The 27,845-nt window shown below is 41.8% G+C and overlaps 1 protein-coding gene across 2 annotated transcripts in view; it reads left to right on the forward strand.

Moving 5' to 3' along the window:
- Positions 1 to 27,845, forward strand: part of DENND4A (DENN domain containing 4A) — a 101,145-nt gene that overhangs the window by 66,510 nt on the left and 6,790 nt on the right. For both annotated transcript variants that reach the window (XR_010921273.1, XM_067555547.1), the window contains exons 16-28: positions 5,425 to 5,631; positions 5,717 to 5,845; positions 6,131 to 6,275; positions 7,561 to 7,677; positions 11,077 to 11,226; positions 12,191 to 13,284; positions 14,965 to 15,178; positions 17,011 to 17,105; positions 19,199 to 19,374; positions 19,473 to 19,619; positions 25,975 to 26,185; positions 26,430 to 26,684; positions 27,340 to 27,457. Coding sequence is in view for 1 of the 2 variants with exons in the window: in XM_067555547.1 (XP_067411648.1) it covers positions 5,425 to 5,631; positions 5,717 to 5,845; positions 6,131 to 6,275; positions 7,561 to 7,677; positions 11,077 to 11,226; positions 12,191 to 13,284; positions 14,965 to 15,178; positions 17,011 to 17,105; positions 19,199 to 19,374; positions 19,473 to 19,619; positions 25,975 to 26,185; positions 26,430 to 26,684; positions 27,340 to 27,457 (3,058 nt within the window). In the remaining variant the exon portion in view is untranslated. The remainder of the gene's footprint in view (positions 1 to 5,424; positions 5,632 to 5,716; positions 5,846 to 6,130; positions 6,276 to 7,560; positions 7,678 to 11,076; positions 11,227 to 12,190; positions 13,285 to 14,964; positions 15,179 to 17,010; positions 17,106 to 19,198; positions 19,375 to 19,472; positions 19,620 to 25,974; positions 26,186 to 26,429; positions 26,685 to 27,339; positions 27,458 to 27,845) is intronic.

Below are 27,845 nucleotides of genomic sequence, written 5' to 3' on the forward strand. Positions count from 1 at the left end.
ATCCTTAAATTCTTGGGTAGATTGTGGTGTGGAGTCATCTTTGTGTTCTTTATAGTAGGTGTTGACTCGTTTCACAGCTTTATTGAGGTACCTTATTTCTTCTTCCCTCCCCACCCATTGCCATAGACGGCGCGACATTTCATCTCTGGAATTGTTCACATAAATCTGAAAAAAGAAATGTCTAGGCCTTTTCAAATCCTAATACAAGTTTTTAAAAACAGATTTTCTCTAGTAGGTTTACAGTCTGATAATATTGATAAATCACTAAATGTCACTTGTTTCTTGCTTTACAAATTACTGATGAGCATTAAATTGGAAATATAGTGGTGTGCACCCACTGTGCTTAATTTAATTAATGAAAATTTCTTTTGAGTATATGGTTGATCATTTAATCAACTTTTGCTTAATGAGTGAGCGCTTGCAATTGTTACTGCTACAGAGCTGCCTTGATCACTCTTCAATTAACTATGTCTTGATTTTTATGCTGATATGCCCCTGGCTTAAACAAGTATTTTAAGTAGCTTATTTTCCCCTCTAATGGACCGTGCTAAGAATTACATTTCAGATGAATATTTATATTCTGTATTTGTAGTAATGAAATGTCTTTTTAAAATCATTAACATTTGGCGATACAAGTAGTTGACTCTTGAAAATGTAGAATTCTGATTCTACTGTACTTATCCATGTTTCTTTTCTACTTTTGGCTACAACATGCAGTTTTTTGAGGTATGATACAACACTATGCCCCTTGACTTTTTATTTCCATGACTTTTGCCTCTTTTATTGGTCCTAAAAATGCCTTGACAGACCAGCCCTATTCTTAGCCTTTGTTATAAATACTGTCCATTTTCTTCTACTTGTAGACAGGATCCGAAGATTAGACTTATAGACTTTAAGGTCAGAAGGGACCCTTATGATCATCTAGTCTGACCTCTTGCACAGGCCACAGAACCTCACCCCCTGCTCCTGTAATAGACTTCTACCCTATGACTGAGTTATTGAAGTCCTCAAATCATGGTTTAAAGACTTTGAGGTACAGAAAATCTACCAGCAAGTGACCCGTGCCCCATATTGCAGAGGAAGGCGAAAAACTCACAGGGCATCTGCAAATCTGCCTTGAGGGAAAATTCCTTCCCGACCCCAAATATCACGATCAGCTAAACCATGAGCATGTAGGCAAGAGTCACCATCCAGACACCCAAGGAAGAATTCTCTCTAGTAACTCAGAATCCACCCCATCTAACATCCCATCACAGGCCATTGGGCATATTTACCGCTAGTAGTCAAAGATCAGTTGTCAAATTACGCTGTCCCATCACACCATCCCCTACATAAACTTATCAAGTTTAGTCTTGAAGCCCAATTAGGTTTTTTGCCCCCACTTCTCCCCTGATGGTTAGAAACCTTTATCTGATTTCACGTCTGAACTTCCTGATGGCCAGTTTATATCCATTTGTTCTTATGTTCACATTGGCGCTGAATTAAATAATTCCTCTCCCTCCCTGGTATTTATCCCTCTGATGTATTTATAGAGAGCAATCATATCTCCCTTCAGCCTTCTTTTGGTTAGTCTAAACAAGCCAAGCTCTTTGAGTCTCCTCTCATAAGGCAGGTTTTCCATTCCTTGAATCATCCTAGTAGCCGTTCTCTGCACCTGTTCCTGTTTGAATTCATCTTTCTTAAGCTTGGGAGACCAGAACTACACACAGTATTCCAGATGAGGTCTCAACAGCGCCTTGTATAACAGTACTAACACCTCCCTATCTCCACTGGAAATACCTTGCCTCATGCATCCTAGGACCGCATTAGCTTTTTCCATGGCCACATCACATTGGCGGCTCATAGTCATCCTGTGGTCAACCAATACGCCCAGGTCCTCCTTCTCCTTTGTCACTTCCAACTGATGCGCCCCCAGCTTATAGCAAAAATTTTCGTTATTAGTCCCTAAATGCATGACCTTGCACTTTCCACTATTAAATTTGATCCTATTTTTATTACTCTAGTTTACAAGGTCATCCAGATCTTCTTGTGTGATATCCTGGTCCTTCTCTGTATTGGCAATACCTCCCAACTTTGTGTCATCTGCAAATTTTATCAGCACATTCCCACTTTTTATGCCAAGGTCAGTAATAAAAAGGTTAAATAAGATTGGTCCCAAGACCGATCCCTGAGAAACTCCACTAGTAACTTTTCTCCAGCCTGATAGTTCACCCTTCAGTATGACCCATTGTAGTCTCCCCTTTAACCAGTTCCTTATCCATCTTTGAATTTTCATATTAATCCCCATCTTTTCCGCTTTAACTAATAATTCCCCATGTGGAACTGTATCAAATGCCTTACTGAAATCTAGGTAAATTAGATCCACTGCATTCCCTTTATCTACAAAATCTATTATCTTCTCAAAAAAGGAAATCAAGTTGGTCTGGCATGATCTTTATTTTCAGCTGATAGCTGGTTTACGAATGGTCTCTTTTCACAGAGATCTAGTGGATATTAGTGATAATGAAAAACAGTTTGGACCTTTCATCAGTATCAGAACCTATAACCTCTTGAAGGATGAAACCTCTGCAATGGTCAGGTCTTAAAATCACAGTAAGTGCAGCTAGTGCAGTAGCGTCCAGAGTATAAAGAAGCTGAAAGTATCTCTTCTTTCACTAGCCTTCTTAGTATTCTTCTGCAGAGCTTGTCTTGTCAGATGAAAGAAATTACTGGTTTGTCCTTGGATGTAGTTTTCCCCCCATGTTTCCTGATCTGCATGGATCATTAAGAAAGAGAGAATTAATCAAACTGGAATATTCCAGAGCAATTTTAATAAAAACTCATATAGTGTTAGGAATCTTTCATTTTTGGGCCCATTCCTGATCCTTCGCCTAATGTAGCATGTTTAGGTCTTTAAATTATTCCAAGCAGGCTTTTATGAATTTGCCAAGAAACTGGATGAAAGCAGTTTTCTTCCCTCTTGTTCCTGGTGTCTGAAACCTGAAGGACCAAAGGAAAAAAAAAGTTAAAAATCACCACCCCCAACAAAAAACATTGTAGTGATAAGTCTCTGTACTTCTACAGTATCTTCCCTCTGTGTACCTCAAAGCTCTTTACTGTGGGAATATTAGTAATTCAGCTTCACAATACAAGGATCACTTCATCCACCTCTGCTGCAGAGTACTGCAGCTGATTTAACAATGTAAATAGTATATGGCAATACTTCATATTGGTTTGATAGTAAACAAAGAATATGGTACGCAACTGTGGAAGTGTCTGGAGATTGTAAGTAGGCAGAATGTAATACCTGAGTTGTAATTTGGCAAGAAAGCACCCTTGGATCTATAATAACCAAAGTGGACAGAGCCTAGATTCTATATTTCCTTTGAAAGAAGACACCATTAGTGGTGTGGTGCTCTCTAACCATTCTGGGTCCTTGGCTTGGTGCTGATTCATAAAAATATCTTATGTCAAGTTGCTGCATCTTAGGATCCAGGTAAAGCAGCTACTGTAAATGATCTTTTGAGGCCTACCTTATGAATTTTGACCTAGTCTAATTATGCTTTGTTTGTGAAATCTGAAAAGATCATAGCAAAATGACATGGCTGCTGGCTATACCCTAGGGATCTACCTAATCTTAGAGTGTGCGAACGTTCACAAAATATTACAGTAATGGGTGCTTGAAACTGATTTAGAAAGAAGTTCAAGATTTAGGATCTTCTGTTTGTTTGGCTTTTGTTTGATTTTCTTTACTTTGAATGTTGTCTCTATTTGGAATTGGACAATTTCTTTTTGGTACCTGTCAGTATTCTGAATTAATCTTTCCAATTTATGGAAATATTTTATTATAAATCAGATGCTTTTGATTAGAATCATGAGAGTACCTTTTCATGGCACTACAGAAATGATGAAGGTAGAAATGGGGGGAAAAAAGAGAAACTATTATAACAGCTAACCACTTGAATCACATTGTCAGTTAGTCGTGTGTGTGGAGTGGGGGGGGAGAGAGAGAGGATGGGGAAGAGTCCATTTGTTTATGCAAGCATAAGCCTTCAGTGACTTAGTATAAAGTCTGTGAGAAGTAAGTAGCTTTTTGTGTGTGTGCAGCTATTAAAATCCCCAGGAGCTGATTCTGGGTGAGGATGGGGAGCGAAGTTTCCTCCACCCACCGGGGCTACCCAGCACGGGTTTGCCCCGAGACGCTAGTCCCGCGCCCCTCGGCCGAGTGGGGGACGGAGGTGTAGGCAAGGCTAAGAGGGCCTTTGCCGCGACGAACGCCTCCGGCGTCGACGGCCCTTGCAAGGGCACTCCCCCACTTCTAGGCGTCGGGGGAGGCTCCCTGCGAGGAGACACCGGTGCCAGAGGAACCTCCACGGCACGTGGCTGGGGGGTCTCCTGAGCTTCTCCCTGCTTCGCTGGTCGCAGGGAGGAGTCCATGGAGGCGGTGCCGGACCTCTTCGATTTCTTTGGCACCGAAGGCTTCGGTGCCGGCAGTGCGCTCTGCACCGAGCGTCCGCTCGGTGCCGGTGATCTTGAAGGCTCTGAAGCCGGACGGAGCGCAGACTCCATGAGCAAGACCTTCAGCCTGGCGTCCCTTTCTTTTTGGGTGCGGGGCTTGAAGGACTTGCAGATTCTACACTTCTCTTTGCGGTGCTGCTCTCCGAGGCATCGGTCATGAGGGTCACTCACCGCAAATTGCTTGGAACAGATGGAACAGCTCTTGAAACCAGCCGAGCCCGGCATGGTTCTCTATCGAAGAACCCCTAAGGGCAATTGACAGTGTTGAACTGCCGACGATCAACTGACTTTGAATAACAACGAACTAACTAAGAACTAGTAGCTTGAACTATAGTAATGAGGCTAAGGACTGCTGCTTGCAATGGCAAGGGCAGAAGTTCCAGCAACCGTCAGAGGCGGAAAGAAGGAACTGGGGACCCGCGGGGCCAGCAGCGCCCTTTATACCGCGACATGAGCGCGGCACTCCAGGGGGCGCCTGAGCTGGCCCTGCGGGCAGGCTAAGGAAAAAAGGTTCTGGGAATCTGTGTACGGGGCGCGCACACACCTAAATTGGAATGCATATGAGCAATCACTCGAAGAGAGAAGAGTCAATTTGTTTATGCAAGCATAAGCCTTCAGTGACTTAGTATAAAGTCTGTGAGAAGTAAGTAGCTTTTTGTGTGTGTGCAGCTATTAAAATCCCCAGGAGCTGATTCTACAAGACAGATCTCTGCTTGTCTCAAATAAGAACTGAGCCCCTAGTGTGGTGCTGCTTCTGCCTGCCTGCCTGTAGTACAGCTTCTGGCTTAAATTTCAGTGTGTCTAGATTTATTCTGCCCATAAAGAACTCAAAGCACTCACGCAAGGTCTCACTTTTATGAGCTACTGATTCATTTCTAAAAAATCTAATATGTATATTAAAGATACTAACTGAACACCTCTTTACAGGAAATAAAGTCAGCGCATAAGATAGCTAAGAGGTACTCCTCCATCCCTCAAATGTGGTCCAGGTGTCTGCTGCGTCACTGCTATGGCCTGTGGTTTATCTGCCTTCCTGCATATGTGAAAGTGTGCCATTCAAAAGTCAGGGCTCTGAGAACTGCATATGATGTGCTGCGAAAAATGCATACCAAAAAGATAGATCCACCTGATGAGGTAAAAAAGAGAATCCTGGAATTTTTGTTTTGAATTATGTATGAATTCTGTTATAAAATGAAACACTAAAAAAGTCTGTTTTTAGGTATGTTACCGTGTGCTTATGCAGCTTTGTGGGCAATATGGCCAGCCTGTGCTTGCAGTGAGAGTCCTTTTTGAAATGAAAAAAGCCGGTGTTGACCCTAATGCCATTACATATGGTTACTATAATAAGGTAAGGGTTTTGGGGGGAGGACAAGGAGAAGGCTGATCTATTCTTATTGTAGATAATTAAATAGCAAGCACAAATTACTGAAAGAATAACTTTTATAGAAATAAAAGTTAGTAAATTGCTTTGGGTTTTCTTTTTCATATCTTAAAATTTACTTTATTAATGTAACATGTTGACAGTTTGATTTAAATCAATGAACCACTTTTTGAGCATCCTTGCATTTAAAAATTTGTACCAGAAAGCTAAGACCTGTTACAATCATTTAATCTGACTTTATTCATTGACTAGGCTGTTTTGGAAAGCACCTGGCCTTCAAGTAATAGAAGTGGCTATTTCCTATGGACGAAGATAAGAAATGTTATATTAGGAATAGTGCAGTTTAAAAGAGCTTTAAAAAAACTACCTGTGAACACACTACAAGCAGCTCTTTCCGGTAGAGTATTCATACATTTTTATATTAGCTTACATTGATGAGCAAGTTGTATTTTAAAAATATTTTTCTGTCAAAGGATTGAATTACTTCTATAGGATTCTGTTAGAAATAATCAAACAGGTTGTCCCGGGAGTGGATTGGGAAAACGGAACCCTTTATTGCCTGCTCGTTCCACCTCAACGCCGCGAGTGAGCAATGAGGGGGTTACTTTACAATTCTTTTATCCGTAACAGTATGTAAATATATACATTTTCAGCAACTCCCCATAGACCCTTATTTGGTTACATTGACACCTATAAAATGAATATTAACAACTACATAATGAATATAATTATACCCACCCCTGTTTGTTGTTTACAGGATTACCATACAGAGGTCAGGCACATCACCTTAAAACCTATAAATTTGCCCTACCTCTGTCCACTTCCAAAGATTTTATTTTGGAAGTTATACTGCAAAAGGTTTCTTTTTATCTGGAACAAACTAACTTCCTGCCTGCTCCATTTATTCATTTCATTTGATGCTAACACTTTAGGACACTTCGGGGGTAGAAGAACTGTTGAAATGTCATCCTTTGCTTGTGTTGTTGTTTCTTGAACTCAGTCAGCCAGAGATATACTAGTCATCCATAGGTCAGTGTTACCTCTCAAAAACTGCAAAGTAACTGTGGGCTTTCACATGATTTTACTGTGTATTGCTGATGTAAAGGTTTTTTTATGTAAAGAAAATCTCAGTTGGTTCTGGATTATTTTAAAAGTGCATTTTCCATTTAAAAAGAAAACCAGGAGACTTTTACATTTCAACTTTTTAAAAAAAAGTTATTACTATACAGTCTATAATGTATAGGCACCTCTTTAACTTTTTAAAAGAGAGAGTGACATATGGATTGGTTGATCAGAAAACAACCTAACAACCATCCTTCTAAGCAAATGAACTGAAACGGAGAGAAAATGCTGTGATAAAACAATATTTAACAATTGACTTGCAAGTTGTGATAAGTTTTGTTTAGCTTTTGGCTGTCTTATTTTGAACTTCATAGACATAATTTGAATTTTTATGTACATTTGGTAGTATAAGTGTGGTATTAAATTAATCTATACTTGTCCTGACATTCTATGGCAATTTTTATGTGGTAAAAAGTGTTCCATATTTTTAGCTGGAATTTACCTAGTACAAGAAATTACTGTATTATTATGGATATTTCATTTGCTCAACTATACAGTATTTCATTGTATGAAATATAGAGTTAATTTTCTTTATCCTGTCAATTCTCCTGTTACAATAGGGGGACTTTCAGATCTTGGCAGTAACTTATCTAAAGAAGAATTTGAGAAAGGGAAAACATCTGTTCAAGAGATAAAAAAACAAAAAGAGGATGAGAGAGAGAGTGATTCCAGTTCTTGTATGTATCTTATAAATACGGATGTCCAGTTTATTGTGTATAAATGGTGATGCTTTGATATCCAATAGTGGTCTGCATTATGAAGAGCCATCTCGTCCCTTCTGTAATAAGTACAGTTTTGCTGTTCCTCTCCATCTGCATGCTTTCACCAAACCTAAAGGAATTGGCCTACCATTTTGTAAGCTAGGGTAGAATTTGTATGGAAATGTTCAGGTGAGTTGGGCAAAGGGTTTAGAGAGATGGGGGCCCAAAATACTGAGGTGATCTCACTTCTTGCATATTTTCTAATTGTTTTGTAATGTATAACTCAGCTAAGCTTGGAGACTCCAGACTTAGTTTAATATGTTGTCCTACTGAGTATCTTTGACTAATTTTAAAGTGAATTATTATTTTATTAACAGCACTTTCAATGTATATTCTCTATATCAGATGTCAGCTTGTACTTGCTTTGGACAGTGCATGCCGGTCTGCTACGTGCTTCTGTCAGTGCCCATTGCTGGTTAGATAGCTCACAACTAAAGGCTACATGATTCCTAAGCAGCAAATATCAAGCCAGAAATGAGGTGCACAGGATTTCCTGCAGAGCTTGCAAGAGGGCTTGTAAACAACAGAACTTGCATTCTTTGCAGAAGCTTATGCATATTTTTTAATCTCTGCAGGAGTTCCTATCCAATTTGCAAGCTCTAGAGACCCCCGACTTATCCACATATGAGAACATCCTACTGCTTTTTTGTGTGTCCTCCAGACTCAGAGGATTCCAAGGAGGTGATTTGTGAGACCCTCCATCACAAGATACTTCCTCATTGCCATCTCAAATCTCCTAGAAAGTGCTTCACGGGTGAATTCAGGGACTCTCTTCCACTGATCATTTATGAGATCTGGGGAAGTGAAGTTCCAAGTGAAGCAAGAGATCTTATTATAGAGCAATTCCTTAACTTTTTTTTAAGTAAACAAAAAACATTAAGCTGAAATTCAGTTACAGAAAAGGTACCAGTTACTTAAGGGGAAAAAATTAAGAGTGTTGTATTTTTAAAAGCCAAAGCATTAGACATCCAGGAAATTCTAAGTTAAGATTGAATTTCAGAAAAAAAACGAAACAGAAGTGCCAACTAAATGAACAGTTAAGATGGGTCACTTGAAGTCCATAACTTATATTTGTTTTAGAAACATAATTTCACTGCTGGCTATGCTGAAAATGTGTTGTACTGGTACGTACTACATGTTTGAAAATGGTAGGTTGCTTGCAAGTGCATTTGAGCTCCTTGTTAGATGTGCAGTTGCCTGTTCTGTGCATTTAATTATGATACATCATTTTGGAAAATTGGTGCTAAAACAAATACAGATTCTGTGCTTGCAAGTACTGCAGCATGACATATTTGCTTAGGCTATGTGATCAGGGGAAATGTTGCGTGGCACAGCTACACTGCTATAGCACTTCAGTGTAGACACACTACAGTGACGGGAGGGGTTCTCCCACTGCTGTAGTTATCCACGTCCCTGAGAGGAGATAGCTAGGTTGATGGAAGAATTCTTCTGTCGACCTACCAGTGTCCACACCGGGAGTTATGTTGGTTTAACTACGTTGCTCAGGGTGGTGGATTTTTCACCATCCTGAGCGATGTAGCCAGATTGACCTAACTTTTTAGTGTAGACCTGGCATTAGTTACCGCTCGAGTGAGGGACCATGGGGGTAGCTGGATCTGCACTGAGGAAGATCCAGTGACCTAAACCCATGCACAAAGGTACGAAAGGATAGCAGCCTCTATTCTGGTTCCTAAGCCTCCCTTTGGATAAAACGGATGAATTCCATTTTACTTTCCCCAAATACCACTTACTCCGTCACACAAAACCTGGTTTCTCCAATTGTGTGTGGGGGTGGGGAAGAGGTATGGAAGAGAGAGACAGTTGTTGTTTAATACAATGTTATTTCTTTGTCAACCCTTTTTTATTATGAAACAAGCTGAAATGAAATATTCAGTTGAGCAAATCTGCACCAGCACAGAAACATCAAAATATTTTAGCTTCTTTAAATGGTTAATTTCCTAGTGTTTTGAATTTACATTATTTTAAAATCCCTTGCAGACAAATCAGTTTTATGTTACCTAAACTAAAAATGAATAAAAGTAAAAATTTGCATTTTGCTTGAGATTTGATTTGTCTGCACCTGGAAAATTTCCAAGAACTCGTAACTCAACTTTCATTACTACTAAAGTACCAAGACCTTTCAGTTTTTTATATGAATATGTCATCAAAGTAAATTTGTTTATCCTGAAAAGTGAAAATGAGAATACCGATGATACAGTGATATATATCAGGGCCTGACTTCAGCACAGTCTAGTGACCAGAGTAAGTATCCAGGGTTCCAGGAGGGCTTGTACAGGACTGGCTAGCCTGTGCTGAAGCCAGTGTTACTGCATTTTCACTACTGTTATTACCCTCACTAGCTAGATTAAAGCTACCTGCACCACAGTTATACCTTAATTTATGGTGTAGGCATACCTGTTTAGTGGTGATTAAACCCCTGTGACTCTTTGACTTCAATTAGGGTGGTAGGTGCTCAGCAGTTCTGAGAATTCTGAAGCAATTGGACAAATATATTGTTATTATTACTTTAGTGGAAATGTTCACTGAATTAGCGGACGCCCTAGGTTAATAGGTGTTTTCCAGCTTTTGCAGTAGGAGGAAGGAAGTATTGGAACCTCTTTTGTATTTGTTTTCCTTGAAACAAAATATGAGTTACTTTAAATTAGGCATTACTTAATAGTATATGTAATTGGTTCCAAATGAAATGAAACATGCAATACCACAGCATTAAACTGTGTGCTAAAGAGTTCAGTAAGTTCAATAAAGCTGACATTAATGTTTTATGGCTGTTGTGAGATCTAATGTTTGAAATAATTTTTTTTAAAGCAACACTCATTTGGAAAATTTTATAAAATTATATTTAGAAAAAGAGAGACTGTAGTTGGTCACTAAAAAGTCTCGTTCCATATTCATATATCGTAAAGCTAAAAGGGACAATTCTGATGGTTTAGTCTGACCCCCTGCATAACACAAGCCATAGAGTTTCTCCCTATAGCATTATAATATTGCATTTTGGAATCTGGAAAGATTGCAAATTATATTTGGATGGCATTTTCTCCACTGAGCTCTTCTAGATGTGTATCATTTAACAATTCAATTAGCCATTCTGTGATGCAGTAATCTTAGCTAATATTGCCACGGGACATCTCAGCCGAGAACATCTCAGCTTACTTTGATGTAATTGGGCAATATCACCATATGCTGTCATTCAGTTACTTAACTAATCCTGTAGAAAAATAGATAATGGGAATTTGGAATTTGTTGTAAGAGTTACCTCAATTCTAATGAAATTTTGCGTGTATTTTATGCACACAGTGTCTGAAACAGAGAGTGCAAAAGGGAGTGCTGACTGCCTTCCCAAGCTAAATTGTCAAAATTCAAGTAGTGCAAAAGCTACTTCTAACATAGTACGACTCAATGGTACCATTGACAATGCTGACAGTACAGCTGGGGAATTCAGCACTGGTGAGTTAATATAGTTCGACTTCACCTTTATTTAATGTTTTTTTTAAATGAGAGCAAAAGTTGCATTTTTTTGTCATGGAGCAGGTTCTCTGCTAGCTATTAGTTTGTTTGGGTGGTTTTTTGTACACCAATATGGTGATAGGGAGAAAAGTATTGGCGCTTAAACAGTTCTCTTTTCTCTGGTCCATCTTGCGCTGGTTTTAGTTTTTGTTTTCCTTAACCTCCAAAGCTTCTGGCTGTTGTTACAGCAACTGACTTGTACATAGTTGTACAAGTTTACAATGACATTTTGAGACCCATTAGTTAGTCAGTTTTTAATCCATTTAATATGTACATGTCTATTTTGTATTGCTCTAGTTTTTTAATCAGGATGTTGTTTGGTACCAAGTCAAAAGCCTTAGAGAAGTCTAAGTATATTATGTGGACACTACTACCTTTAACAACCAAAATTGTAATCTATCCAAAAATATAACGAGTTGGTTTGACAGGATCTAGTTTCCATAAACCCATGTTGATTTGCATTAGTTACATTATCCTCCTTTAATTCTTTAATAATCAAGTACCATATTAGCCACTCCATGAATCTTATTCCTCCCACACCCCAAATTAGAGGTGAGGGATTGTTGTTAGAAGCTGTACAACACCTGAAGCAGCCTTACTGCCAAATGGGGGAAGCCCATGCAGTGGCACAAAGAAGCTGATCCCCCACAAGGGTGTACCAAGTGATATGCAGGATTTCCCTGAATATCTTTGGACATTTGTGCATTTTAAGGGCAGTGCCTGTTCTCTGTGTGCAGTCAGGCCAACCCACCCCTTGTTGGCATGATCTATAGTGAACTCCACAAGCTGATACTGTTACCAATTTGAAAGATGAAGCATTTACATTCTAGGTTTTTTGCTAACTTTGAATTTTTTTTTCATTTCTTATGTGACAAAAGTAAAGCAACTCATTTCTGTTTTTCAGAAAGCTCAGCAGGGCTGCTGTTCACCTCCACTTTTGAGGATACCAATGAAGCAGGAGTTATTCAAAGTAAAACCTTAAGAAAGAGACATAAAAGTGCTGTGGAGCCTGACCTAAAAGAGATGGCATGGGGAAGCAGGAACCGTAATCTGAGTGGAGATGCCCTGATGGGACTTGTGATAAATAGAATTAACCAGAATGCAAGCCCTGGAGACATTGTTGAAAAATTAGGAGCTGATGCAAAAATCCTATCTAATGTATTGCAGAAGAGTATAAGGCCGAATAGTCTTGACATCATGAAGTCATCTTTAGAGTCTAAGAGAGAGAGTCTGGAGAAGGAATCTAGTGATGAAGATGCACCTTTCTATGGCAGTTTTGCAGATAAAACAGAGTCTCCTGTTATCTTTGATTTAGAAGACTTGGATGCTGAACCTGACACAACTAAAACAGTCAAGTTATCTAATGAAAAGCCTAAGAAGATACAGCGTAATAGCAGCTTTCTGATAAAACCAGTTGAAAAAACAGACGTGGAAACTGGATTTGATCCCCTCTCACTGCTAGTGGCTGAGACAGAGCAACAGAAAGAAGATGATGAAGACGATGATGACAAAAGTGTTTTGACGCCATCTGCGAGGCGAGATTTAGCTGAAGAAATAGTTATGTATATGAACAACATGAGCAGCCCCCTGACAAGCCGTGCACCAAGCATTGACTTGCAAAAAATGTATGATGACAAAAATGTTAATAAAAAGAGTCCAACAGTCACCCAGCCATGCAGAAGATCCAGCCTTCCCCCAAATTCCCCCAGGCCAGTGAATCTTACCAAATCCAAAAGTTATAACATAAAAAATGAAGAAAGGCCAAGGGACAGGCTTTGGTCCTCTCCATCCTACACTCTAAACAGTCCAGCAAGGGAACCATCGCGGGACATGGCTGGTGCATTAACTCTAGTGTCTCCACCTTCATTCAACTTAGATACTCTATTAACACCTACATTTGATGTTCTGAAAAGCAGCATGTTTTCTGCTGGGAAAGGGGTTGCAGAGAAGGCTAGCAAGTGGTATTCCAAGTTTACTATGTATGCTGCATCCTCAAAGGTAAACATTCACAATTACTTTGAGATTTTTCAAAAGATATATTTCTGTGAAAAAAGGATGTAGCTCTGTAGAGGCTGACACACTGAATCTTGTGAGGAAAAGGCTTAGCTGGCTCACATGCATCAAGACAGAGTATATACACAACATCCATTAGTGGGGTTTTCCAGAACTTGATTTACTGTATTGGATCAAACCATTATTCATTTAAAAGCAGTGATTGACATTTTCAAAGCAATTGAAGGTCCTAGAAGTTTTGACAAGGAAGCCGACAGCAACTACAGATTCATTAGGTATTCAAGTAATTGTAGTATTAGCAGTACTAATTTCTCACTTCTTCCACCAAAAGTGTCTGGGGATGCAGTAAAGATAGCATGTTGTGCCTTGCAGAGGGACCAGATTGGGTAATTGATGTCAATTAAGAAGCAATAGGGATGGATTTGGAAGGGCATCTGATTCATTCAGCTGCCAGAAGAATGGTGTCTTCAAGGGATTGCTTTGCATATGAGTGGGAATATAATGTGAAGAAAAATAGGGGATTCTTGAAGTTCTCAGTTAGATTTGAGCATGTTCAGTTAGGCTGAGCTGGCACAAGCGTAGAAAAATTCTTGGTGCTTATTGCTCACAACAGATTTTTTTCCTCTGTAGTGTAAATCTTTTACTAACGATATTTGGGAAGTGGATATGTGTGTTTTCCAGTACCAGACTAAAATACATGCAGTTTTATTTAATATATGTCTTTATATTGTGGATATATAGATAGTAGTTACTCATACTAGGAAAAGATTCTTTGTTTAGTCTTTACCTTAAAGAAGCAAATGAAAGCTTGTCCATAATGAGTGAGAAATTCTCAGATAAATGCAACTTAACTTTGAAGTGTACTTTTACTTGCATACAGTATTACAGCTGCTAGACCCTTTACTTTTTATATAAACTATCTTAACTATGCATCTGGGATGATGCTTTTTCAGTGTTTTTATGTAGCAAATATCTTTTGTATATGTCAGTTTAGCAAACACTTCTGTCTTTGTCTTAAAATGATCAGAAACAATTTGAAGAAAAATTGTTCCAACATTATTTGAAAAATAGAAGTCATCTTGTATTCAGTAATTAGGTGATTTAAAGTTGTGTCTGCATTAGAATTGTTTTGTTGGAATTCCCACCAATGCTGCCACTGGTTCAAGCTGTATCAATCATAGAAACAGTGGGAAAGCTCGTGTAGACCGGCTCCCAGGGGATGTTGGGATTTTAATCACTGTTGTCTAATCCTTTTTAGAACAGATGTACATGGGATTAAAAAGATCAAGGATCAACAGTGCCTTGTCTACCCTTGTGTTCCCACTTGTGTTATTTGTAAGTTGTAGGTGGGAAAACTTAGAAAAGTTTCTCAGATGAGACCTAAGGATTTTCACAGTCTTTGCTTTATCTTTTGAGATCTAACCCAAGGAATTTTTTTTTAAAGGAGCCCATAGCAATCTACTAAATACTGAATAAAGATTGATTTACCTTTTAGATATAGACAGGTTCTCAATACAAATCTGAGTTGAACTATCTATCAGGGAGAAATACCTGGGCATCCAACTTTTCATAATAAAACTAGATTATTTTTATCTTTCAAAAATGTTTCCATTTGCCCGTAACTTTCAGAGCATAGAAAATAACAATATCACTGCTTCTTTGTAGGATCAAAATTCAGACCGAGCAAGTGTTTCATCTCTTGGAGTCCTAGATTCAGAATCTACCTCTCTAACGGATGAAGATGTCTGCAATGACTTTGAAGGTGGTGCTTCTCCTCAAGAGAATGACACCTCGGTAATTAAGGGAATTGGTCTAAGTAGGACAAGCCTAGAAAGTTCAGCTTCCCATGATGGCTCATCCAAGCAATTCTATCACTATGGTAAGGGATGTTTTTTATATTTTCATAAAATTTGCAATCCCTTGTTCAAAACTATAGCGTTGAAAGCCGTGGCCTCTTTTCATAATTTTAGTTCATAATTTGGGGTCACAGTAGATAAATTTGTCTCTTTTGTGAGGGAAAGCAAATTTGTGCAAATTACTATCTCACTGCACTTATTTCCCCATCCATGTCAGCTCCTTGGAAAAGGGACCATCTTTTTGTTCTGTGTTTGCACAGTGCCTAGTACTATGGGGTTCTGATCTATGATTGAGGAGTGCAAATAGTAATAATAATAATAATGATATTCTCTTCAACTTCTTAATATTCTATCTCATTGATTCCTGGAGTTGATCCTATATGGCTCCAGTATTTTTAATAGCTAATAGCGACAACTGCAGGTTATATAACCCTCTCTTAGTCGAAGTGCAAATATCTTTAACAAGGCTTATTGTTTGGTAGCTCATTTTATTGTTCCTGGCTTTTTTGTTTGTTTTCTTCTTAATAGTAATAATAAAAATCCTTATTAAAAATAACATTGTGTTTCCATGTAGGGAACAAGACAGGCATTTTATTGAATTGCCTCTAATCTTCAGAGGAGATAAAATGGGGTTTTTTGTGGGTAACATACAGATTTCTCCATAAAGGTCTTGATGGAGTACCCCATTTTAACCACAACCAGACTGAAAGGAAGCATGGTTTAGTGAGGAAAGTGTGACTCTGGAGAGCTGGTTCTCTGTGGGGCTGTGCCAAAGACTGTTTGATGTTGAGCAAGTCATTTAGTGTCAGCATTTTTTTTCCTGCAAAAACCAAATTCCATTCATTTAACCCCTTGTGGTGAGAAATGTCTGTGTGTCTTTGGGCAGCAGACAGCAGGAGAACTTCAAATATCTTTCACGGAGCCCTGCTGCTGGTCTCAGAGGAATGGACCTAGAGGACAAAAGTTCATTTCTGTTGTTGAATCCAAGAGTGGGGAGTTCTTCTGGAGTGGTGGTGTGTGAATATGGGGCAAGTAGGGGACTGGAGCATAGAAAGGAAATGGATTTGTAGCAGGAACTAATTTCTTGTTAAGAGGTAAGGAGTTCCGCATCGTTAACTGTTGGGAGCAGGGTCTGTGCATGGATGACAGACATATCGAGGCTTGGGGAGGTGAAAGCTACACGACATACTCTTGGGGGGGGTTCTAAGCTTGATGTGCTGGAGTCCTACCACCTTATTTGGGTTCTCTTGGAGGTGACCATGCTGAGCTTTTTTAGTAAGAAATTGAAAGAAACTGCATTTGGACCAAAACAATTTAAACCTCTTCCCACTTTACCTCTTGCCTGTGTGTGCATGTGCAGGCACACACACATAGGTTGTTATTAGTAATCATCAAGTTATCACTTAGTGAATTATCAGGGTAGGTTTTTCTATTTGGTTGGTTTGAGAGAGATTTTAACCACCTTGTACTTCATTTTCCCCATCTGTAATTGTAGTTCTGTCTAGCTGCTTCTGTAGCAGTATCTTTCATTCCTCCTTAGCTTTGATTCATGCAGAAAGCATATTAATTGCTTCACCAGAACCTCTTTCTAGCTATTAGCTTGTTCCTTTCACAACATCTACATATACTGGGTTTTCATGCTGCTGTTGTCACTGGGCAGGCAGCAGCCTCGGGTCTTGTGTTAGTGACTCATTCTGTTCCAGGGCATCTCCAATATAATAATTGACCAGCTGTAGCTCCCTAAACATATTTTACTATGTAAATGTCACCTGGTCAAAGACCAATGTAGATTCTACTGTAAATTTATATTCTGTAGTAACAAATACTTTTTTATTTGCTTATCATCAATTAATAGGTTCCCTTTCAAAGTTCCCCTTGCCTGACAAATCAGAGTTGATGTCTTCTTGCAGCACAAGCAGCACCAGTGTGTTTCAGAATTATGCTATGGAGGTATAGTATGATGTGTCTTGCTCTGTAGCATCTTAATTTGGATAGCAACTCTTCTTCATGTATGTCTTAGACATATTCCAAGTAAAGACGAAATGCCATTTTAAACTCAGTTGAAACTACAAGTTAAAGACTCAATAGAGTAGAAATTGGTATATAAGTAAATGCTTTCAATAACAGGTTGAAATCCTGCTCTAAAAATGTCTTGATTATTTATTCTCACAGTCCTTTAGTTTAGAATAAGGCGGATTTTCAAAGAGTCCTAAGGAAATCAATTGCCATGAGGTTTGGGCAGCTAAAAGCAACAGTAACACATCTTAAACAACTCTGTCAATTTAAAAAAATTTTTTTTTTGTAACAATACCTCTATAATTAATTTTAGATTTTTCCTTGAGCCTTTTCCCACACCGATCCTGCTGTGGGTATGTATGCCCCATGCACATGAGCCTGGAATCTTTTAGCCAGCAGTGCTTGTGGGGCTGCACATACATCCTGCATGACCTCACACCTCCTACCGGGAGGGTAGGAAGGTGAAACAGCCCCAACGGCCATTCAGTTCCTTCTCACTGCCCATGGTAGCGAGTCAGTGCCCAGAGTGTCTGAGACTTCCTACTCATTCACGTCTCCTCTCTCTTGAGTTAGGACATGCTTTACTGGGGCTCAGTTGACATCTGTAGCTTGCTTTAGGGAAGGCCCTCTTTCTGAGATCTGTAGGATGGCTACTTGGAATTTAGTTCATATGTTTACCAATCACTACTCCATTGTGGAAGCTTCTAAATCTGATACCCGGTTTGGCAGGGCTGTCCTAAAGTTATTTAGATAGGACTCCTGTCACCCACCTCCCCCTGAGAGGTAACTGCTAGTCATTCACTTACCATGTGATCTTTGCGGACAAATGCTCAAAGAGAGGTTATTTCCCTTACTGTAACTTGAGTTCGAGAGGCTTTTGTCTATGCAGATCTCAGAACCTAGCCTCCTTCCCCAGTGATATGGAACCCTTACTTGGGTTTCTGTATTAGTGAAGGAACTGAGTAGTAATTAAGGCTGCTGCACCCTTTATACCTCAGGGCACAAGTATGTGCAGAGAGCATGTGCAGCCCTCACAGATGCTGCTGGCTAAAACGTTCCAGGTTTGCGCACATGGGGTGCGCACACGTATAGTGGGTTCCATGTGGACAAGAGCCCCTTATAGTAACTCGAGTTCTTTGAGATAAGTAACTTCTCTTTATTGATGCTGAAAGAATATTTAAGATGTGATTTATTTTTATCTCTAATGCTGTTTATTTACTTTTTGCATTTTACTGAATTTGGGCAATGAAAATAGACTAATCACTTTTCTCTAGTTAATTATGTTTTAGTTCTCATGTACTAGCCATCATTGCAGGAGAGTGTTTAAATTCAAGCAGTTATTTATTTTGTTGTTTAAATTAATGAAAATTATTTGTCTACTATCAGGGTGTTTGGTTTTTGGTTTGGTTTTGCTTAAAAAAAATCCTACATTTTAGGCCCAGACAATTTACGATGTCCATTTAGCAAACTGATAATAAAGCCCACGTTGTTATTCTAGATAGGTTTGTCAGGTTTGAGCTATCCTGGTAGGGAAGGGAAGCCAACAGATTCAGCTAAAATGTATTTGTGTACTGCGTGAGCAAATTAATTTAGTCCCGAATCTATTTATATCAGACCCTAATCTGTTTACATTACAATAGATCTGAGTTTTCTACAAACTCATTCTTGCAAGTAATAAATTCCTCTGAGATATATCATTCATTCCATCAGTCACTTCTGTTTCACCTTATGATGCACTGGTGGGTCCATGGCAACATCGACTGAACACTAATTACTAATTGAAGCTTAGTATTGATGTATTGAAATATATAAATTCAGGCCAAAACGTCCAATCTTGAGATCTTAAAGTTAGGCAATTAAATTCTTTGTAGGTGCCTAAATATAGATTTAGGTATTAAGCTTTTAGAACCGAAGTATGAATATTTTGGCCTGGTGTGTTGTTCTCTTCTATGCATTTTCTTTGTAACAAAGAGCAAAGCAGTTCAAAAGCCACTGTAGAACTCCTCTTAATTAAGTACTATATACAGGTCCTCATCTCAAGCTGCTCACGATGTCGAACTTGTGACTGTCTGGTTCACGATGAAGAAATCATGGCAGGATGGACAGCAGATGATTCAAATCTCAATAGCACATGTCCCTTCTGTGGCAATCTATTCCTGCCCTTTTTGAATATCGAAATCCGAGATCTGCGACGACCTGGGCGGTAATTTATTATATGATTTCTCGTTCAAGGTTTTACATGCTCAAATTTAAATTTTTTAAGACTTTCCAATGTCATATTAACACTTCATTTCCTCATAGGTACTTTCTGAAGTCAAGTCCATCTACTGAGAATATGCAGCTTCCATCACCTTTTTCAAATCAGACAGGAAAGTCCTGTATCTCTAATCCCACTTCAGGTCTTGCTGCATCTGTAATGCCTGTTCAAGATTATTTTAATCCAAAATGGTAAATGTGCATTTCCAAAATTATTTTACCTGAAATATCTAGGAGGCATGTGTAAGTTTATAACTAATGGGAAGAAATTTCATTACAATAAGATTAAAATGTGAAAAGATAGAAGAAAAGACTATGTTTAACATAAGGACCTGCTTTACTACTCCTCGCTGTGTGAGTTGGACATCTGGCCTGTTTGCTGGGTTAACTGTTTCCATTTCCTCCCTTTGGCAGAAAGTCATGAACAACACATCCATAATCCTGCAGCATTGGCTGTAGTTCTTCTTTGAGTGCTTGCTCATGTCCATTCCCAGTTTAGGTGTGTGTGCATGCCACATGCATTGGTGCCAGAAAACTTTTTCCCCTAGTGATACCCATAGGAGCTCACTCTAGCAGCCCCTGCAGCAGCACGTACATGTGCCCTCATATCGGCGCCATCGGCTTCCCCTCCCCCTCAGTTCCTTCTTGCTGCCAGTAATGGTGCTGGAACGTCTCTTGCCTTCGCAAGTTCTCTCGCTAAAACCTAGTGGTTTATTCATTGTTCTAGTGTACATAATTAATAGTTAGTACTAGTTTGTTAGTGGTTAGAGTCCCAGGGTCGGGGCATGTCCTGTTCCTTGGGATTTAAACCCTGCGCTTCGTGTAAGAAGCCTATGCCAAGGAGCAACCCGCATTAAAGTTGTTTAAAGTGTCTGGGGGAAGCGAACGTCTGTAAGAGGTGCAAAATCTGTAAAGATTTTTGCCCACAGACTAAGGAAGACCAAGATATTCGTCTCAAGGCCATCATGATGGAGTCGGCACTTAGACTGGTGTCGGAGCCCAGCAGATCGGACTCAGCACCAAGCACCACAACCTTGGCGCGCAGTGCCCCTTTGGCGCCCTCTTCCTCCTCTCAGCACCGTTCACCATCTCCAGTACAAAAGAAGAGGCCAAAGAAGACTTGCATGGAATGGGGAGGCTCCCCTGCAGAGAAGGCTAAGGGGGACCAGGCGAGATCCGTGTCAGGCCGCCAGTCCTCCCTGCCTCAGAAGGGTCCCTCACTGCTGCAAGCATCGACCCCCGGCACCAGGACCTTCACTGACTCCGGGTTGCAGTAGAGGCCCTCACAGCCTGGTGGTGCCATTGACACTGGAGGCTTTCCAGGCAATGAAGGACCTCGTGCATTGCCTGTGCCGCTGATACCAAGAGATGGCAGGCCCCTGCACTGAGATCCAGCACCAACGGGCAACCAATTAAGGGACAGATCTGCCCGACAGTCCCCGTCTTTGAGGCACTGTTCACCGGTGTGCAGGTGGTCCCCAGAGTCAAGACCATGCTCTCTGAGTCAGGACAGTGTCAGACTGGGCTCCCACTGCCAGTCTCCCAAGGACTGGTACCGCCAGGTCGCTGGACTCACAACATGTTTCCCCCTGCACCATGACCCCGCTCACCTAGTCCATCCAAGAAGCCAAAAGACAAGAACCAATCCCATCGTGCCCATCATTCGGGCTATCCGTATTGCTCACTGGTGCCAGTGCATCAGAGCGCTCCACATGGCACCATGAGATATTTGGAATTGGCACCACCCTGGCTGTCGGAGAGTGGCACCTCCTCCTCGGATAGTGAGGAGGTTATTCATACTAGGCAAACCATGGGCCCGATGCCCAGCTTCCCTATGGTGCCACCAATGGGGGCGTGGCCACAGGGACAGTGTCCCAGACTTTGGCCTTACTGGTGGGTGTTTCTCTCGGGGATTCTGCAGTCCAGTTCCAGGAGAAGAGCCTTGATACTGCAGTCCTCCATCCCTCAGAGTTCGGCACCGCACCTGGACATGGATTCTGACCATGAGGGTTCATGCGCCTCGAGCCTGGGGCGACCATCCCACCCAGAGGTCCCTCCCCCACCTGAGCTACCAGCCTCATCGTCGTCCTCATACGAGGCAGTCACGGGTCCTTCATCGGTGATACCGTTGGATGATTTTAGAACGCATCAGGATCTGCTGAAAAGGGTCGCCTCCAACCAGGTCTTAAAATAGAGGAGTTGGACGAGCAGGTGGACGAGGTTTTTTGGGATACTGGCCTCGGTGGCTCCCAGTAAAGTGGCCCTCCTGGTACAGGAAGGGGTGGTTAAATTAGCAAAGGCACTTTGGCAAACCCCGGCCTCCTTGCCCCCCACGTCAAAAAAGGCAGAGGGGAAATACAACTTACCGGCGAATGGGCTCAAATACTTCTACACCCACCCCTACCAGGATCCTTGATGGTCATTGTCGCCAATGAAAGAGACAGACAGGGGAAAGTGAGCTTGACCCCCAAGAATAAAGAGGCGAAAAGACGGGACTTGTTCGGTCAAAAAATGTATTCCATGGCTGCTAGCTTGCAGCTATAGGTGGCAAATCAACTGGCACTGCTGAGAAGATATCATTTCCATATCTGGCAGTCACTAGAAAAGTTTGCGGACTCATTGTCCCCCTCCTTTAAACAGGAGTTCGAGGTCATCTTGGAAGAGGGGAGAGCGGTAGCCAGGGCATCCTTGCAGTCAACTTCCAATGCAGCGGACTCTGCAGCCAGGACAATGGCCTCGGTGGTGTCTATGAAACGGGCATCATGGCTGCAGTCCTCGGGTCTCCCGTCAGAGGTCCAGCAGTCAATTCAGGACCCTTGGCCTCTCTACCCTGTCTTCCTCTAGGACACACTTCAAGCCTCAGAATCAGCAGTGGTTTGGGGAGTACTCCTGCAGGGACTCCTATTTGGGAAAGAGCAAAGGATATAAAAGACACTAGGGCTGCTCGTCATCCGCCAGTGGCCCTCAACCAGGCTCTAGCCGCCATAATCGGGGCGGAAAGCAGTCCTTTTGAAGATGTGCCCAAGAACGTCCTCCCAGTTCTGCCTATGGATCCAGCCTCCTATTTATTTTCTTCTCACCTAACCCGCTTTCTCCCGGCCTGGGCCGCCATAACTTCGGACCAATGGGTGCTCAGCATGGTGGCTATTGGTTATACCCTACAATTTGGCTCACTCCCACCCTCCCTTCCCATCCCTTTCCAGGGACCTCTCCGACAAGCAACTCCTTGAGCAGGAGGTGCAAGCATTCTTGCAGGTGGGTGCAGTGGCAGAGGTTCCCTGGGACCTACAGGGCCGAGGTTTTCACTCCCGTTATTTCTTGAGTCGGAAGGCAAAGGGAGGACTGAGGCCTATCCTGGACTTAGGGCGCCTCAACAAAGCTAAAGTTTCGTATGCATTTTCTAGCCACCATCATTTCCTCTCTGGATCCGGGTGACTGGCACGCCGCTCTCAATTTCAAGGATGCCTACTTTCACAATCTTCCCTGGTCACAAGAGATTTCTACGGTTTATGGTAGGAGACCGCCCTTACCAGTTTGCGATGCTCCCTTTTGGCCTCTCAGCTGCACCAAGGGTCTTCACCAAGTGCATGTAGGTAGTGGTGGCATACCTCCGAAGGAGAGGAGTGTGGATGTTCCCTTACCTGGATGATTGGCTCATCATGGGCAGGTCAGGGTCTCAGGTTCAGGCCAGCATCACAATTACCCGAAACATTTGCCAGGTGCTTGGTCTCCTAATAAATGAGCAAAAATCAACATTAGTCCCTATGCAGAGGATAGAATTCATCAGGGTGATGCTGGACTCATCCAAGGCTAGACCATTCCTTTCAGAGGAAAGATTCCTGGCAATGACAGATATTATACTCACATTTCATACCACCCCTTCGTGGCAGTGAGGGTCTGCCTCAGCCTCTTGTGCCACATGGCGGCCTGCACCTATGTGGTTCCCCATGCCAGACTGTACCTCAGACCCCTCCAGATGGTCCCGGTGTATTCTCCAGTCAGGCACAACCTGGATAGGATACTTACAGTTTCTCCGGAAATACTTACCTTCCTGGTGTGGTGGACGGATCTGCGTTGGGTGCTCTCAGGAATGCCCTTTGAAGCACCCCAGCCATCAGTAACAGATTTCCAATGCCTCTGACCTGGGATGGGGAACTCACTTGAGTTCCCTAAAGACTCAGGGGAACTGAGGCTACACATCAATATCAGGGAACTCAGGGCAAATTCGTCTAGCCTGTATAGTCTTCCTGCCACATCTTATCACCAAAGTGGTGCAGATTCTCACAGACAGTACGGCTTCTGTATACTATATCAATAGACAGGGTGCGGCCCGGTCCCCAGCCCTGTGCAAGGAGGTCGTGAGTTTCTGGGACTTTTGAGTCACTCACAATAGTCACCCAATAGCAGTACATCTCCCAGGAGTCAACAACTCTTTGGCGGACTGTCTCATCAGGTCCTTCTGCTCTCCCCACGAGTGGTCCCTCCATCCAGAGGTAATGACCTGTATCTTCCAAGAGTGGGGTAATCCCCAAGTGGACCTCTTTGCCACCAGGGCCAACAGGAAGTGCCATCATTTCTGTTTCCATCAGGGACTCAGTCATTGCAGGCTCCGTCACAGACACCTTTCTCCTTTCCTGGTTGGGGAACCTCTTGTATGCCTTCCCGCCAATACCTTTGATCCACAAAGTCCTCCTGAAAGGAGAGAGAGACAAGGTGTGGGTCATCCTCTTAGCACCAGCATGGCCCCAACAGCATTGGTTCGGGATGCTTCTAGAGCTGGTGGGACCCAGGCAATAGACCCTCTCGCTGTGACCAGACCTCTTGTCCTAGGATCAAGGTTGCCTGCTCCAGCTGGAGCTGACCTCCCTACATCTGACAGCATGGATGCTCTGTGGCTAAGTCAGGAGGAGCAATCCTGCTCAACCCAGGTCCAACGCATGCTCTTGGAGAGCTGAAAGCCATCTACCAGATCAGCCTATAGGACCAAGTGAAAGCATTTCACCTGCTGGACAACCAAGTGTGGTGTTTCCCCGGTGGAGGTGTCGATCCCAACGATTTTGGAGTATCTGCGCCACTTGAAATAAGGGGAATTGGCCTTCTCATCAATCAAGGTTCATGTAGTGGCCATATCTGCTTTCCACCCCTTGGTGGAAGGTAGAACTGTTTTTTCACACAAAATGACAACTAGGTTTCTTAAGAGATTAGAAAGGCTTTTCCCGCCAATAAGAGACCCTCCTCCTCAGTGGGATTTTAACTTGGTCTTCTCCAGACTCACTGGGGCACCCTTTGAACCCATGGTTTCGTGCCCCCTTACATTCCTGTCCTGGAAGGTCACCTTCCTGGTGGCTATTACGTCCACCAGGCGAGTTTCGGAGATCAGGACATTAACAACAGAGCCACCCTACCCATTATTTTATAAGGAAAAGGTCCAACTATGCCTGCACCTGACCTTTTTGCCTAAGGTGGTCTCCCATTTTCACCTTAATTAGGAGATTCTCCTACCTGTCTTTTGCCCCAAACTGCACAGCCTGCGTTCTCTTGATGTGAGAAGGGCCCTTCAACAGAACCAAACCCTTTCGCCGTTTTACGCAGCTCTTCGTGGCAGTTGCAGACTGAATGAAGGGATGAAGGGTCTGCCGATTTCTTCACAGCGTATTTCGAAGTAGATCGTGGCCTGCATCCAAGCCTGTTATGACCAGGCTGGAGTCGCGCTTCCGGTGTCCTTGACAGCACACTCAGTGAGAGTGCAGGCATCATCTGCAGCCTTCCAAGCGCATGTCCTCATACTGGACATCTGCAGGGCAGCTACCGGGTCATCGGTACATACCTTCGCGTCCCACTGTGCCTTGACACAGCAAACTCAGGAAAATGCTGGCTTCAGTAGAGCGGTGCTTCAGGTGTCACGTCCATGAACTCCTGTCCGCCACCGGAGACACCGAAATTGGGAATGGACATGAGCAAGCACTTAAAGAAGAAAGAATGGTTACTTACCTCGTAACTGTTGTTCTTCGAGATGTGTTGCTCATGTCCATTCCACACCCACCCTCCTTCCTCTCAGTCAGAGTTCCAGCAAGAAGGAACTGAGAGAGAGGGGGAGCCAGCAGCGCCTATATGCAGGCACATGTGCACGCTGCTGCAGGGGGCACTAGAGTCAGCGCCTACAGGTACCACTAGGGGAAAAAGTTTCCAGCCTGGTGCATGTGGCATGTGCACATGTCTAAATTGGGAATGGAAATGAGCAACACATCTTGAAGAACAACAGTTACAAGGTAAGTAGCTGTTCTTTCCTGACTGGGGCCGGTATCCATCAATCGTGCAAGAAGAGAGTCTCTTCCCTGTGGCATGGGCAGTGTGGTTGGTTGGGCAGAGTTTGTGGTGCCACTTTGCGGCCTGGGGTTCTCAGTCGTAATGAGGGTTTAGAGCCAATGAGTAGTGGGCTAGTTAGGTTTTTGTTTTATATCTTTGCCTTTTTAACACCCAGTATGTATGAACACCACTAAAATAAAAATGTGAAAGCTAGTATTGTTTTTAACCATATGTTTTCCAGCAAACCTAAACAGCAAGACAACTTGTGTGCCAGAAGTATCCAAATCCCTTCAGGAAGAAGACAAAATATCACTGGGTCAGAATGTCCAAGTTACACTGTAGCAAGAAGTGTCAGTACTTATGGTCCACTGGAAGAGGATGAGAAAGGAAGCCGGAAGCTCAGCCATATTGTTCCTACTGGCAGTCTGCCCACCACTTTGCAAGGAACAACAGTATGTAATGGTTTGTTTCTAATTTAAACAGTGTTTTAAATATGCAGTAGACTTCAGCAAGCAGAATAGTATGAAAATCAGCTGAAATCACCTCCCCAAGTTACAAGCAGAAATAGATCTCATGATTTTAATTTGAAGTAAAATTAATTTGTTTGTAAACTTTGGTATTCCTGGAAGGGGACCGTTAGCATTTATAAAGACAGCTACATTTCATTTAAGTTCTTCTCTTCCTTTTTTCCAATAGGGTTCTTTGGGATTAGACTGGCATTTATGTAGTCCTGAGCCCATCACTGTTCCTTACCTAAGTCCTCTAGTGGTATGGAAAGAACTTGAGAGCTTGCTTGAAAATGAAGGGGATCATGTGATAACAGTGGCAGATTTTGTAGACCATCACCCTATCGTGTTCTGGAATCTGGTGTGGTATTTCAGGCGCCTGGACTTGCCCAGTAACTTGCCAGGACTAATACTTTCTTCTGAGCACTGTAATAAAAACTCAAAGGTATGGAAAAAGATAGGCCAGTATTGAATTATGATTACTTGAATGTTTGTCTTTCAATGATTAATCTGATTATACAGTCCTAATGTGGAAATAACTCTTGTGCTAGTGTTTACAAATAACTGGGCCCAGTCCTCGGCTAGTGTAAATTGTTATAGCTCCATTTATAATTGTTACACTGGACCAATTGGAGCTATATTTCCATACCTAACTCTTGAACTTAGACCCAATGGTGCCTGTGTTGGGCATAGTACACTACTGATGTAGTGCCTCACTGAAGTTTGATGTGCTATTTCAATAACATGGAATTTTACCACTCAAATTTTTGACTTTATTGTTTCTTGGGAGAAAAAAAGGAGCTGAATGGAATAGACGGTGTGAAGGTGTTGATTGTGGAAGGTTGAGGAGGAGAAGAAATGCTTTAGGCCTTGTTGCAAAGCTCTGGACTTTCATGGTTATCAGAATCACCAGTATCCAAATTATAATGGGAAACAATGGTTTCCCTATGAACAACCCAGTTTGCAGTGGTTTAGGTTAAAGTTGTTATCCTCTAATCTACTGGTCTGATGTATATCATTTAAACTGTGAAAATCAGCTGTTATAACCATGTCAAACTATATCTGTATTCAAAGGCTTATGTATTAATCTTCCTATTCAGATTCCACGAAACTGTATGTCAGAGGACAGTAAATATGTTCTCATTCAGATGCTATGGGACAACATGAAGTTGCATCAGGATCCAGGACAGCCGTTATATATTTTGTGGAATGCACAAAGTAAGTTGTTTATTTAACAGCTGAAGTAACTTTGATATTCAGCAACTGAAGAACATATTTTCAAAATGAGATATTTTTTTCCTTTTTAGTTATCCTATATAGATATACAACTGATTTTTGATCAAACCACTTTCTTTGTCTTTCAGGTCAAAATCGCACTCTTTTGTTTGAGAGTGAGTGTTATGTTTGGTGTTGCTATTGCTAACTTTTTTGTGACTTTATTTATCGTGTGTTTTACAATAGATTTTAGCTTCCAGCATACTGCTTCAACTAGTTTTGCTTTCCAGTATATGTTTCAAATCGTAGGCCACCATTTCCGTGGTCATGTCAGTGTTTTCTTTATGGGGGAGAGAGGAATAATAGGATTGTGCTTGGTGATCCACAGAAC

This window comes from Emydura macquarii, unplaced genomic scaffold (genome assembly GCF_026122565.2).
Source record: "Emydura macquarii macquarii isolate MOO-44397 ecotype Brisbane River unplaced genomic scaffold, CSIRO-AGI_Emac_v2 contig_1644, whole genome shotgun sequence".
Classification (NCBI taxonomy): Eukaryota; Metazoa; Chordata; order Testudines; family Chelidae; genus Emydura; species Emydura macquarii.